The 12,856-nt window shown below is 35.4% G+C and overlaps 2 protein-coding genes across 3 annotated transcripts; one reads left to right on the forward strand and one right to left on the reverse strand.

Annotated features, from left to right (window-relative positions):
- The first annotated feature begins 1,652 nt into the window (after nt 1-1,652).
- Nucleotides 1,653-5,281, forward strand: LOC140980363 (NEP1-interacting protein 1-like). Its single transcript, XM_073446140.1, has 5 exons — nt 1,653-1,891; nt 2,217-2,368; nt 4,237-4,320; nt 4,452-4,616; nt 5,007-5,281. The coding sequence occupies exons 1-5, from the start codon at nt 1,744-1,746 to the stop codon at nt 5,127-5,129; spliced, it is 672 nt and encodes a 223-aa protein (XP_073302241.1). The 5' UTR covers nt 1,653-1,743; the 3' UTR covers nt 5,130-5,281.
- Nucleotides 5,282-5,730: 449 nt separating this feature from the next.
- LOC140981421 (uncharacterized) lies at nt 5,731-8,244 on the reverse strand. Of its 2 annotated transcripts, none has more exons than XM_073447811.1 (3): nt 7,704-8,244; nt 7,376-7,477; nt 5,731-7,133 (listed from the first exon to the last, which is right to left on the reverse strand). In XM_073447811.1, the coding sequence occupies exons 1-3, from the start codon at nt 8,106-8,108 to the stop codon at nt 5,949-5,951; spliced, it is 1,692 nt and encodes a 563-aa protein (XP_073303912.1). In that variant the 5' UTR covers nt 8,109-8,244; the 3' UTR covers nt 5,731-5,948. The 2 variants fall into 2 exon arrangements, with proteins under 2 accessions (XP_073303912.1, XP_073303913.1); XM_073447812.1 differs by having other exon boundaries at nt 5,731-7,130; nt 7,704-8,243.
- Nucleotides 8,245-12,856: the final 4,612 nt, after the last annotated feature.

Raw genomic sequence — 12,856 nt, forward strand, 5'->3', positions numbered from 1 at the left:
TCAACTAAATCTATGCTCCAAGAAAAGCTGACCTTTGGCGCTGCTATCCGTTTACCTTTAATACCCACTGAACTACCTACTTCATTTATTAAAGTCCATGTCTTTCTATTGGTTACAATTTTCTCATACTTTTATTAGTATAGGTCAGGCAATGGATGGATAAAATCCAAATTAGTAATGTCTTGTGACATGATTTTACGGATCTTTATTAATGAGACGAGTCAATATTTTTTTCATTTTTCAATAATAAGTAATTTTTTTTTGCATAAAAAGTAATATTTTTCAGAGACGACTTAAATAAAACATAAATGTTGCATCATAAATTTGAATTGTGGATTGTCTCGTAAAATTTTTTGTGATTTCAAATTCATCATAACAAATTTGTTGGTTTGTTTAGACAAATACACTTGACAATGAATTTATAATATAAAATAGTTATTTTTTTGAGTCATTAAGTTGAATTTCAGATCCATTATAACACAAAACTTATTTCAAAATTTTCCCTCAAACACTTCCTTAAATCTAAATCATTCAATTGAAATACAGTCACATGGTGCACTTGGGGAGATGAATTTAAAATCAATGAGTTTCAATTATAGTTTTATTATTTACAATGAAACAATATATCAGTATCTTACTTATTTACACATTAGTAATATAAATTAAAATGTATTTCAAATGACACTATCATTGGGTGAACTTGAAATACATCATAATTAATATTAAATATTTTGTAAACATCCATGTAATGATGAATTTGGAATTTCTGATCTCACTACTATAAACAACTGAAAAAACATTTCAAATCAATGGATTTGAAATTTATAAATCCAAAAACAAATTTTTTTTCACATTTGAATCATAAAATGCGTAATTAATCATTTTTATATAATTTAAAAGGCATAAATAAATATAAATTAAATAAATAGATTTCGAATCTTTGCCCGTATTTATTTTCGAACAATAATTCAAATAGATTGCGAATATGTTCGAATTTTTTGTGTCGAACTTGAACTTAAGTTCTAATTTGAATCAAACTCAAACAAAAAATTTAAGTTTTTCAAATCAATTTGAAACTGAATATATATATTTTTTTATCATATTCGACTCAATTGGATTACCAATATTATTTCTCAACTGAGTTTGGTCCAAATTTAATAGATTCTATCACAAAGTAAATGATAGCGAAGGACAAGGAGACCCCCAAATGGGCCGGGTGTGGGGTAAGCCATAAATGATGAAGAAAAAAGTTTGCTCCTCATGCCGATTGAACCTGGTCCCATATCGGATGTGTAAATGAATGGAATTGGTTTCTCATTTTTTTTATTTTTATTCATCGAATTCGAATCGAACTCGAACATATTCGAAATTTTTTCGACTCACCTTTGAACTTAAATTGTTTAGGCTTTAATATTTTATTAATATAATATAATTATATATTAAATAAATAAAATTTGATTTTTTCGAATATTTATTTTCGAACAACAATTTAAAAAAATGTTCGAATATTTAGAGTCTCAAATAATATTAATTCAAGTCAAATTGAAACTTATATTTCAATCGAATCAGCACGCCCCAACTCCCACACTCCTTTAAATGTTCATCTTGCTCCTTCTCCTCGGCTCTTCTACCTTCTATAAAAGCTGACACTTATCCTACGACTTCTCAAGATTTTTGCTTGTCGATATTTTGCACCTACATTTCCACTTACATAGACAAGCGGTCACTTAAGTTTCTGCAAGCATGTCGATCAGTTTTTCGGCGGTGAGACGTTGGTTTTCTCGCATTCTGTGGTGGGTTGCGGCTGAACTGCGTGGTTACGCATCTGGGCTGGTCTTTGTACTGGTGAAGAACTTTGCTGTGGCGATGCTTACTTGCATTTGTGCTTTGGGTACGTTCCTTTGGTGCCATATGTAGAGTGTATTATTAGTTTTCACCTGCGGATTTTGCTGGTAAACACACTCGAGAGTAAGGTTGTGATTTCTACTTCGTGTCCTGGATAGAAATGGCTTAGCTTCATGAGGTTCAATATTCACACCATATGCTTGATGAATGTTTCTTGCCTTGTCATCGTTTCAGAATTAATTTTTTTTTTCCACTTTCTGGATTATTTGTTTCAAAATGCTACTTCGGATCAACTGAATTTTCCATATACCGTGTTACCGGTGTCCGGTGTTGTTTTTTTTTGTCACTATTTTTATTTGGATTTTGTTTAGGCGGAGCCAGTGTAGGTTCAATCAGTGGAGCACTCAAAGGTCAGACTACTGAAACTGGTTTCTTACGTGGAGTGGGTGTTGGAGCAGTGACAGGTGCCTTTACTGGCGTTCAATTGATGGAAATTATACTCAATGGAGAGCCATTTTCCAAGGTAATACTTATGTGCTTGTTGCTGTGACTAATGCATAAGCAGTGGCTGATGCAGTATTTTAATCGACGGGCTGTGTTAAAAATTATATAATCACAAAGGCTGAAATTTCTTTCATGTGAGACAGTGAGAGTAACGTGACTGTCAGGTGCAATGCCGTAGTTTCTTATTGTCAAATTTGAATTGGAGGAATAAGTAATATTTCTCATTAAAAAGACGTATTTGTGTGGTTGATATAGATGATGAAAGTCCTAATATTGCTAAGTTTCAGAGACAGATTGCTTAATTTGAAAGACTTTTGGCACATTTGGTTGACTGAAAAGTTTGAAGATCAAGCCAACTCCACAAGCTGTGTCACAATACATGACACTTTTCCTATACCAATATTCTCAATCTATAGAAAGTCTAGATCATCTTTTCCTAATAACGAGCATTCGAAGAAATTCTGGCATTATTTACTCAATTGATAGAAATTCCGACCCCCTCTTCAACTTCTGTCAAAAGCAAATCTTAGTATCATAAATTCTCCTCACAGTTGGCGCTTCAAGATCATGTACGTTCAGTGCTCCCTACTCTTATATGTTGGTTTATTTGGAACGAGAGGAATAATGAGAAACATAAGGATATGGAATTCCAAGAAAATAATGTTATTTGGAATGTGGAAAAATATCTTATTATCCTAAAAGAAGTAGGATTATTGAAATTTATGCAGCTGAGTGGTGATTGGTTTTTAGCCAGAGGATTGAAAATTCATGTTATCAAAACCTACAAAAAATGTGGTCAATCTTGGGGAAAATGCCCAAGATTGGATGACTAAAATTGAATGGATGGGTGTAGCAAAAGGAACCCGGTTGAAGGGGGGCAGTGAAGTTCTTAGAACAATGTTAATAAATTGATTTTTTCCCTATAAAGAGCGCTTAGACTGGGCCACCAATATGGAAGCAGAGCTAAATGCGATATGGAGAGGCCTTAAATCTTTATCGAGATAAAGGTATCATAAAATTTGGTTGGAAGTGGATGCTAAAGCCGCGATTAATTCATAAAATGGATTGTGGGGAAAGGAATCTTCTGTAGATCTCAAGGAAAATTCAACTACTTTGTCACAATATGGAAGCAAAAGTCTATCACATTTCTGGAGAAGGAAATTTTGATTGCAAATTTATCGTCTAACATTGTTTAACTTCTATTTCATCTTACATTTTGGTGGCCGATTCTAATCCAACCTTCGTTAGAGAAGCTCCTTTGTGCTATATGCTTGGGCTTCCTGATTTTAAGTTTAGATAGATTGAAGTCTGGTATCAAGATATTCTCTTTTATTGTAAACAATCTAATGTTGTACAATTTTCTGTGCTGTCTTTATCTCTCACTCTGTCTTTGAGGTTTTCCTTTCCATCACTTTTATCAATATGTTGGTTGTGCCAATAAGCCGCTTTCATGCTTAAAACTTGAATTGCTTTCTACTATGAGGGTCTATTGGTGTGAGGGCAGTTGCTAGAAATAATTTTTTTGGTGGGTTTACAAGGTCATGCTCACTTATGTTATCACTTGAAGTTGGTGAGACTTCCATAATTTGGCACCTGAATTCAATGCTAGAGCACATCGGTGTCACTTGCGACAACGGGCACATATACTTGAATTAGCATGCAAATTTGAAATGTGGCACTTCGTTACCATGCACAAGACTGACCAAAAAGGATGTTTTACTTCGTTACCATGCACAAGATACTGACAAAAAAAGGATGCTTTATTCCTTCCTGAACCCATTTAAGATTCAGTTTTTTGATTGTCAAATGCAAAGTGATCATTTCCTATTGATGAATTGAGGACAACGAATGGAGGCAATTGGTTTTAACTCAAAACTTGTGTTTCAGGTTGCATTTTTAAGTAGTCTGGTAAACGGGAAGATATTTATGGAATGGGTGAGTCCTGCTGTGCTAAAAGCTTATCAATGGCAGGCAAGTGATTATTTGATATGCTACATCTCTCATCTGTCAAAGTGATTTTTTCGTTCATTTTTTTTTTTTGTAAGCTCAATGCCAAACTAACAACTTGTACAATAATTAATATGAAACCTTCTTTATTTCAGATTAGTACCATGGAGACGGGTCTGAGAGAAATATCAGACATTTTTGAGGTCAATACAATAAGAGGATTGGCTCAAGATACAATCAAGAAGTTACCGATCTACAAATTCTATGCCATAGAGATGACTACGTCTTTTTCAGAGACTAGTTGTGCAATTTGCTTACAGGTTAGCTGTCTATTGAATTGAGTCTCGTCCACCATGAGCAAAGTTAAAAAAAATATCAACTGAACTATAATCAAATAAATGCTCCACTTGGTTTTTGGTTTATTTACAACAATATTCATTTTACAGAACTTAAGAAGGATAAAGTAGTGAGATAAACCTAAAGTTAAGTTTCAACTTGAGCTTAGTACTTCTCCTTCATGTTCAAACTCTGTCGTAGGTTTTTTAAGGCTAACAATAGTCGTTAGCCTCAATATTCAATAACCAAGAACCGTATAACGCCCCATGCACGATGATGTGAAAAAATGAACTGCTGGACTTATGAAGTCCATCTTCGTCAATTCATCGTCTTATATAATGTTCGCGAATATCATTTATCGCATCTCATTCTAGGATTTGAAGGATGGGGAATATGCAAGAGTTCTGCCAAGCTGTAGGCATTTCTTCCACCCTCATTGCATAGATGAATGGCTTACTCGACAAGGGAGTTGTCCGATATGCAGAAAAGACGTCTGATGGGATATGTTGGATGAGATAGTTTGAAAATTTTCCAGCTTAAAGAAAATATCATGAGAGCAGCAAATAGATACATATGGTGCAACTGTTGTACTCGCAACTATTTTGACGTGGGTTGTATCGTGGATTTTGTTGATAGTATCTTTACTATTTGTCATTTCTTGTCTCTCTCTTTCTCTTCTATAAGCAAACGAGCTGTATTTTTGGCTTTCGACCTTTTAGCTATAGATTTCTTTTACTCCAAAGTTAAGTTTCTGTGCAGATCGATGCCTAATTTATTTACTTTTTCAAAATGAACTTTCATTTAATTAAAAAAATCAATAAATACCAGTAGTCGATATGCACGTATTGCAACCACAAAATTTGTGGCCAAGTCATAGCTTTATTATCATGCAATAATTTTTTAGACCTGAATTCGAGAGGGTGACAACCTACCCATGAGTAGGTTTCATTAGACGAAATTACGGTTTGATTCGATATCTATTTGAAATGAAAGTAATATTTAACAAAATTGATCCATGAGATGTGATGAGTTTTTATGTTTCATCTGAAATGACACACACACAAAACATCGAGTTTATCATTTCAAATGTCTAAAAAATCCAAAGAAAAGTTTTTTCAATTTAAAACAGCGAAGGGACACCATCTAGAACACTTCACGTATCCGTGCCTCAAATTAGAAATCTGTCTTCTTGAACACCTTGTAACACTAGTATCTTGTATGCTCGAATCAATTGTACATTAGAATTCTAAGGTCGTGTCAGGTGTGAAGGGATATATTAATTATGTGAAGGATGACCAACTTACTTTTCAAGTTCTTTACCAATTTTCTTTTCGAGGCCTTTTTCGAATTTCGTGTTGGCACCCGAGCAACTTCACCGAAGTCCATGATTGGTGTCTCCTCTCCTCTTCTTGAAATATTTCTGGCTTGAAAATGCTTGAGCCCTGATCCTCAACATGGCTCGCAGTTTCCCACTCACTGGTATCTTCTTCTAGCTCACCACTTTGACTCATAAACACGTTGGAAAGTGCGCGAGCATCATCTTTAACAAGAATTCCCACTCCAGGACTCACTGTTTGAATCTGGGAGTCATGGCAAGGACCGTATCCAAGACATGGCTCAGCCTCCATCTTTTTGGATTCTCCAAAATTATCTTCAAAGACACAGAAGATCTCATCAGAACTTGGGGGCTCGTACCTTAATTCCCTGACATCTTGTATCTTGACAGAGCCAGCAGCCTGGAAGAGCAATTCTGCTTTTTTTATTTCCCCCATATCAAAAATTGTACTTCTCAAATTCAGAAGGGTCTGAAGATCGGCTACTAGCTTGTTCATTTGTGCGTACTTCTCTTCGAGCATAACCTTTGCATCGACCAGCTTCATTTGCACTCGTTCCTCACGCCAAACCTCAGATATCCGCAACATCTTTCTCTCTTCTTCCACATCCTCTTGAACTTTCATCGATTCTCTCTTTGCTGCTTCCACTTCATCCCTGTCATCTCCTATTTCTTTAGCAAGCTCATCACAGACCTCCTCGATCAGTTCCCTCGCCTTCCTCTCCTTTTCACTTTCTCGCATATAGCGCTTTGCAGATAACTTAGCTTCAGATAACTGATTTACCAACTTGGAATTGACCATCTCAAGCCGCTGCCTGGTTTTCTTTTCATTGCTTAATTCAACCTTCATATCAAGTAAAATTGCACGGATTTTTTCGTGTTCTCTACTCCACCAAGCAGCCTTTTCCTCACTGAGTTTCAGCAAGAACTGCTCGAGTTTCTTTTTAGAATATCGACGCTCAGTTTCACGCTCGCTGATTCTGGCTCTAGCATGCTCAAGTTCTCTCTCAAGGGCAGATATCATCGATCCAGAAGTTTCCCATTGTTCAATGCGCTTTGGTTGGCCACATACCCGCTTCAACTCTTTGGAACTTTTCAAACCAACAAGATCCCACTTTGTTACTCCCTCGGTTGGAGAGTTGGGAAATTGAGACGACATTCCAAACTGCTAGAACCATATTTCTAAATTCATAAAAACAGAAGACAAGTTCTCTCAAAGCATCAAGGCAGTACACAATGAATCTTGCATTGCAACTCATGTAGACTATAATCAAAACTGGATGATGGATCCTAAAAACATTTCCATATCTATCTTTATTGAAACTATAGTTGAAACAAATACAAGACTATGAAAAACACAAATTAGAATAAACGAAAGCAAGCATCTGATAAAATGGGATTAGGAAGGACCTTTCTAAGAGCAGAACCAGAACTAGAATGCTGACTGCGTACCAAATCCTTGCTGCGAGGACGATGCACTGCGTCCACGTGATGGACACCGCCACCTGTTGGCTGCAGGTAAGAATCGAGGCTATTAAAAATCTCCCATTTTCATCATACAAACTCATGTAGATAGGTCTTTCAACATGTACGAATATAATTGCAGGGACAGTTCAAGAAAATCAACTGTAAACCAAATTCAAATGGGAAAATAAGAAGTTAAAAAGCCGAATTTTTCAGACTCTTAAATCAGAACTTATGAATGAATTGGAGTAAAGAAACTCCTAAAACCGAATACATGAACTCTCAAATTGTGGCCACCATGACTCGGAAACTCCGGAAAATGCAGCCTCCAAAGTCCCGTGGCTAGTTTACTCGCCGGCATGGCGGCCCCAACATTCTGGAAACTTCTCGGGCCAGCATCTAGAGACGATTTATCCTCCACCACCGAATTATTCTCGTCATCAATTGCATCAAACTTCCATCTTCCCATAGGGGTTTCTTGGTGACTGCCCCGTTTAGCAGACGGGGTGCTAACTCCCCTTTTCAACAACACACCGACACCGGAGTTCTTGATTCTCCGTCGGGCGCACTTGCGAGTAGAAGTGGACTTGTGGGAGAGATCAGATGGATGTGGGGAGTCCAGTGAAACTCTGGGAAACTGCATTTCTCGGCCGCTGGATTCATCGAAGGTTATCTTCATTGTTTTCGCTGCTTTTCCTCCGCCATTCCACCTTCCCAGGCAATGGGGTAGAGTCGGGAGCTTGGGAGGTAAAATTTCAGTGTAGACTTCTGACAGTATTGTCTCCAACGAAATATAGGATGTAAATGGAATTTATTACATTACTATTATCAGCACGAAGTTCTAAAAGTCCTCCATATTTTTCCAAGTTCCGAACAGAAGAAAAAGGTAACAAAAATAATAATATTTATTTTACTGTTATTTATTTATTGTTTATATATGTAATATATAATATAATGTTATTGTTAGAAATAATAAAAATAATTTTTTCAAAAACTTGTTATAAATCGTGGGAGGATGTTAAGACGACATCCCACACTCCCGGTAAGGGATACGACAAGTATAAAAGCCTATAAGGTTTTTAAACAAAATAACTTATGACACCTAATTATAATAATGTGATATGATATACATAATTATTTAAATATGACTAATATTATATACACCATATTATTACCATAAAATTATACAAATACATACATTTATTTTCTTATACACCAACGGTAATAAACGGTAACAAAACGGCTAGTTTTTGCTCTATAAATACAATCTCACAAATACATTCAATCACTCCAACTTTCTCTTCTTCTCTAAAAATTATTCTTCATCAAATTTTCGAAGAAAAAAAGAAGATGGCTTTCACGAGGTTATTTTTAATTATTTTGGTTATCATACTCACCAGTCTTGTATTTATCGGAGAATATCCTCCTCGTGTGTTTTCTTTATTTTTACGAATACTTGTACTTGTTGTTTATCCATTACTTTGTATTGCAATATTCATTAACTAATAAAATGCATCGTAATTTTTAGTACCACCATGGCAAACTTGGCAAAGCTCGAATTCATCGCTCTTGATATTACTGGGAAAAACTATATGCCATGGACTCTTGATGTAGAAATGCATCTTGAGTCATTGGGTCTAAGCGAGACCATTAAAGAAAATGGTATATCTTCATCACAAGAAAAAGCAAAAGCTATAATATTTTTACGACGACACCTTGATGAAGGTTTAAAATGTGAATATCTCATCGAAAAAGATCCCATGGCTCTGTGGAAAGGATTAAAAGAGAGATTTGAACATATAAGGGAAGTTATACTTCCGACCGCCCGTGATGAATGGAATATGTTAAGATTCCAAGACTTTAAAAAAGTCAGTGATTACAATTCAGCGATGTATAGAATAATCTCGCAGTTAAAATTTTGTGGACATGAGGTTACAGAATCGGAAATGCTTGAAAAAACATTTTCCACGTTTCACGCATCAAATATAACACTACAGCAACAATATAGAGTGCGTGGATTTGCGAGATATTCTGAACTCATCGCCTGTCTTCTTGTGGCGGAAAAGAACAACGAGCTATTAATGAGAAATCATCAGTCCCGACCCACTGGATCAACAGCATTTCCAGAAGTAAATGCTGTAAGCAAAAATGAATTTAAACCTGGAAACCAAAATCAAAGTTACAGACAAGATTTTGGTCGAGGACAAAATCGAGGTCGTGGTCGTGGTCGTGGACGTGGACGTGGACGTGGAAGTGGTCGTGGTCGTGGACGCGGCCGTGGTTTTGAAAATAATCGAGATAGTTATTTCTATAACTCATCTCAAAAGAACGTCCCAAACCACCCACCGAAAAGGCATCAAGAGAATATGAGTGTTAATGAGAATCACTCAAAAAGATTTGAAAGTTCTTGTTTCAGATGTGGTACTCCAGGACATTGGTCCCGTATTTGTCGAGCCCCTGAGCACCTTTGTAAACTTTATAAAGAATCAATAAAGGGGAAAGAAAAGGAGACCAACTTTACTGAACACAGTGAACCTTTGAGTGGTTCAACTCATTTTGATGCTGGAGATTTTCTGATTGATTTCTCAGATAATGATCAATTTGATGGTGGAATAAATATGTAAAATATTTTATTTTTTATGTATTCGTATGATAATGTTTTATAGTGTGTTATATTGTATTGTATTTTATTGTCAATAATTTTATTTCATTGCATATTTTTTTGAAGTTCAAATATGGAAAATGCTACGAACCAAGCTGAAGTTTGCATACCTGATAGTGGTACAACGCACACTATCCTCCGAGATAAAAGATATTTCTTGGAACTAAAACCAACAAAAACAACGGTGAATACAATATCAGGTCCTGTAGACTTGATTAAAGGATGTGGTAAAGCACAATTTTTGTTACCTAATGGTACAAAATTTTTGATCAATGATGCTTTATATTCACCACAATCGAAAAGAAATTTGTTGAGTTTTAATGATATATATTCCCATGGGTATGATACTCAAACAATGAATGAAGGGAATGAGAAATATATGTGTCTTACCACATATAAATCAGGAAAGAAATATGTGATTGAAAAACTACCAATGCTCCCTACTGGATTGCATTATACACATATACGTCCCATTGAATCAAACATGGTAATTGATAATTCTTCAATATTAACCAATTGGCATGATCGATTAGGACATCCTGGTTCAACAATGATGCGAAGAATTATAGAAAATACACATGGTCATCCATTGAAAGACCAGAAGATCTTTCAGAATAATAAGTTTCAATGTAAAGCATGTTCTCTTGGAAAACTTATTATAAGACCATCACCAGCCAAAATCCAAACTGAATCACCAATGTTTCTTGAACGTATTCAGGGTGATATTTGTGGACCAATCCATCCACCATGTGGACCATTCAGATACTTTATGGTATTGATTGATGCCTCCAGCAGATGGTCACATGTATGTTTATTGTCAACTCGAAATGTTGCATTTGCAAGATTACTTGCTCAAATAATAAAATTGAGGAATCAATTTCCCGATTATACAATCAAGAAAATTAGACTTGATAATGCTGGTGAATTTACTTCCCAGACTTTCAATGATTATTGTATGTCTATGGGAATCATTGTTGAGCATCCTGTTGCTCATGTACATACTCAAAATGGATTGGCTGAATCATTGATTAAACGTCTGCAAATGATTGCTAGACCAATGATTATGAAAACAAAGCTCCCTATTTCTATATGGGGACATGCAATTTTACATGCTGCTTCATTAATTCGCATCAGACCAAGTGCATATCATAAATACTCCCCATTGCAGCTTGCATTTGGTAAAGAACCAGACATTTCTCATCTGAGAATTTTTGGATGTATGGTGTATGTGCCTATTGCACCACCTCAACGAAAGAAAATGGGACCTCAAAGAAAGATTGGAATTTATATTGGTTATGATAGTCCATCGATCATTCGATATCTTGAACCACAGACAGGCGACGTGTTCACAGCACGTTTTGCTGATTGTCATTTTAATGAGGAAATCTTCCCAATGTTAGGGGGAGAACAGAAACATACCGAAAAAGAAATTACATGGTATGTATCATCATTGTTACATCTGGATCCAAGAACAAAACAATGTGAAAAAGATGTACAGCAAATTGTGCACTTGCAAAGAATAGCAAATCAAATACCAGATGCATTTGCAGACACAAAAGGGGTAACTAAATCATATATACATGCTGCAAATGCCCCTGCTCGAATTGAAATTCCGAAGAAACAAATTGAAGATAGTCATGATGTCATTAAACGCCTGAAGCGTGGAAGGCCAGTTGGTTCCAAGGATAAAAATCCTCGAAAAAGAAAATTCATAGAGAAACACAATGATCACAAAATAGAGAATGATGTTCCTGAAGAAACACATAATGATCACAAAATAGAGAATGATGTTCCTGAAGAAACACATGATGATGAAAATGTTTTGTCAGAACCACAAACTGACGAGAATCATGAAATCTCTATCAATTATATTAATACTGGAAAAATATGGAACCGAAAAGATATAGAAGAAATTGATGATATATTTTCTTATAATGTGGCAATCGACATCATAAATGATAATGAAGATCATGAACCAAAATCTTTTGGTGAATGTAAAAATCGGCAGGATTGGATAAAATGGAAAGATGCCATCCAGGTTGAATTGGATTCGCTAAATAAACGTAATGTTTTTGGACCTATAGTCCTTACACCTGAAGGTGTAAAACCTGTTGGATACAAATGGGTTTTTATTCGAAAGCGAAATGAGAAAAATGAAATAGTAAGATATAAAGCTCGACTTGTTGCACAAGGTTTTTCTCAAAGGCCTGGAATTGATTATGAAGAAACGTATTCTCCTGTGATGGATGCAATTACGTTTCGGTATTTGATTAGCTTGGCAGTATCTGAAAATTTAGAAATGCGTCTTATGGATGTTGTTACAGCCTACTTATATGGATCACTTGATAGTAATATATATATGAAAATCCCTGAAGGATTTAAGATGCCTGAAGCACAAAGTTCAAAACCCAGAGAATGTTATTCTGTGAAATTACTAAGATCATTATATGGGTTGAAGCAATCCGGCAGAATGTGGTATAATAGGCTAAGTGATCACTTGATGAAAAAGGGATATGTAAATAATTCAATATGCCCTTGTGTTTTCATTAAGAAAACAACATCCGGATGCGTAATTATTGCTGTATATGTTGATGATTTAAACATCATTGGAACAAATAAGGAAATTCAAGAAGTTGTGTCATACTTGAAAGAAGAATTTGAAATGAAGGATCTTGGAAAAACCAAGTATTGTCTGGGTTTACAAATTGAACAAAAAGAATGTGGAATATTTGTTCACCAGACAAATTATACAGAAAAGATCCTTA

Source organism: Primulina huaijiensis, chromosome 7, assembly GCF_012295235.1.
Source record: "Primulina huaijiensis isolate GDHJ02 chromosome 7, ASM1229523v2, whole genome shotgun sequence".
NCBI lineage: Eukaryota > Viridiplantae > Streptophyta > Magnoliopsida > Lamiales > Gesneriaceae > Primulina > Primulina huaijiensis.

Excerpts from the sequence above, each read along its gene's own strand:
- LOC140980363 (XM_073446140.1), top strand. The coding sequence starts at position 1,744 with ATGTCGATCAGTTTTTCGGCGGTGAGACGTTGGTTTTCTCGCATTCTG. Across the intron at positions 1,892-2,216 it reads TACTTGCATTTGTGCTTTGG|GCGGAGCCAGTGTAGGTTCA; the intron begins GTACGTTCCTTT and ends GATTTTGTTTAG. Across the intron at positions 4,617-5,006 it reads GTTGTGCAATTTGCTTACAG|GATTTGAAGGATGGGGAATA; the intron begins GTTAGCTGTCTA and ends ATCTCATTCTAG.
- LOC140981421 (XM_073447811.1), bottom strand. The coding sequence starts at position 8,108 with ATGAAGATAACCTTCGATGAATCCAGCGGCCGAGAAATGCAGTTTCCC. Across the intron at positions 7,478-7,703 it reads GCCACAATTTGAGAGTTCAT|CCAACAGGTGGCGGTGTCCA; the intron begins GTATTCGGTTTT and ends TCTTACCTGCAG. Across the intron at positions 7,134-7,375 it reads CTGGTTCTGCTCTTAGAAAG|CAGTTTGGAATGTCGTCTCA; the intron begins GTCCTTCCTAAT and ends ATATGGTTCTAG.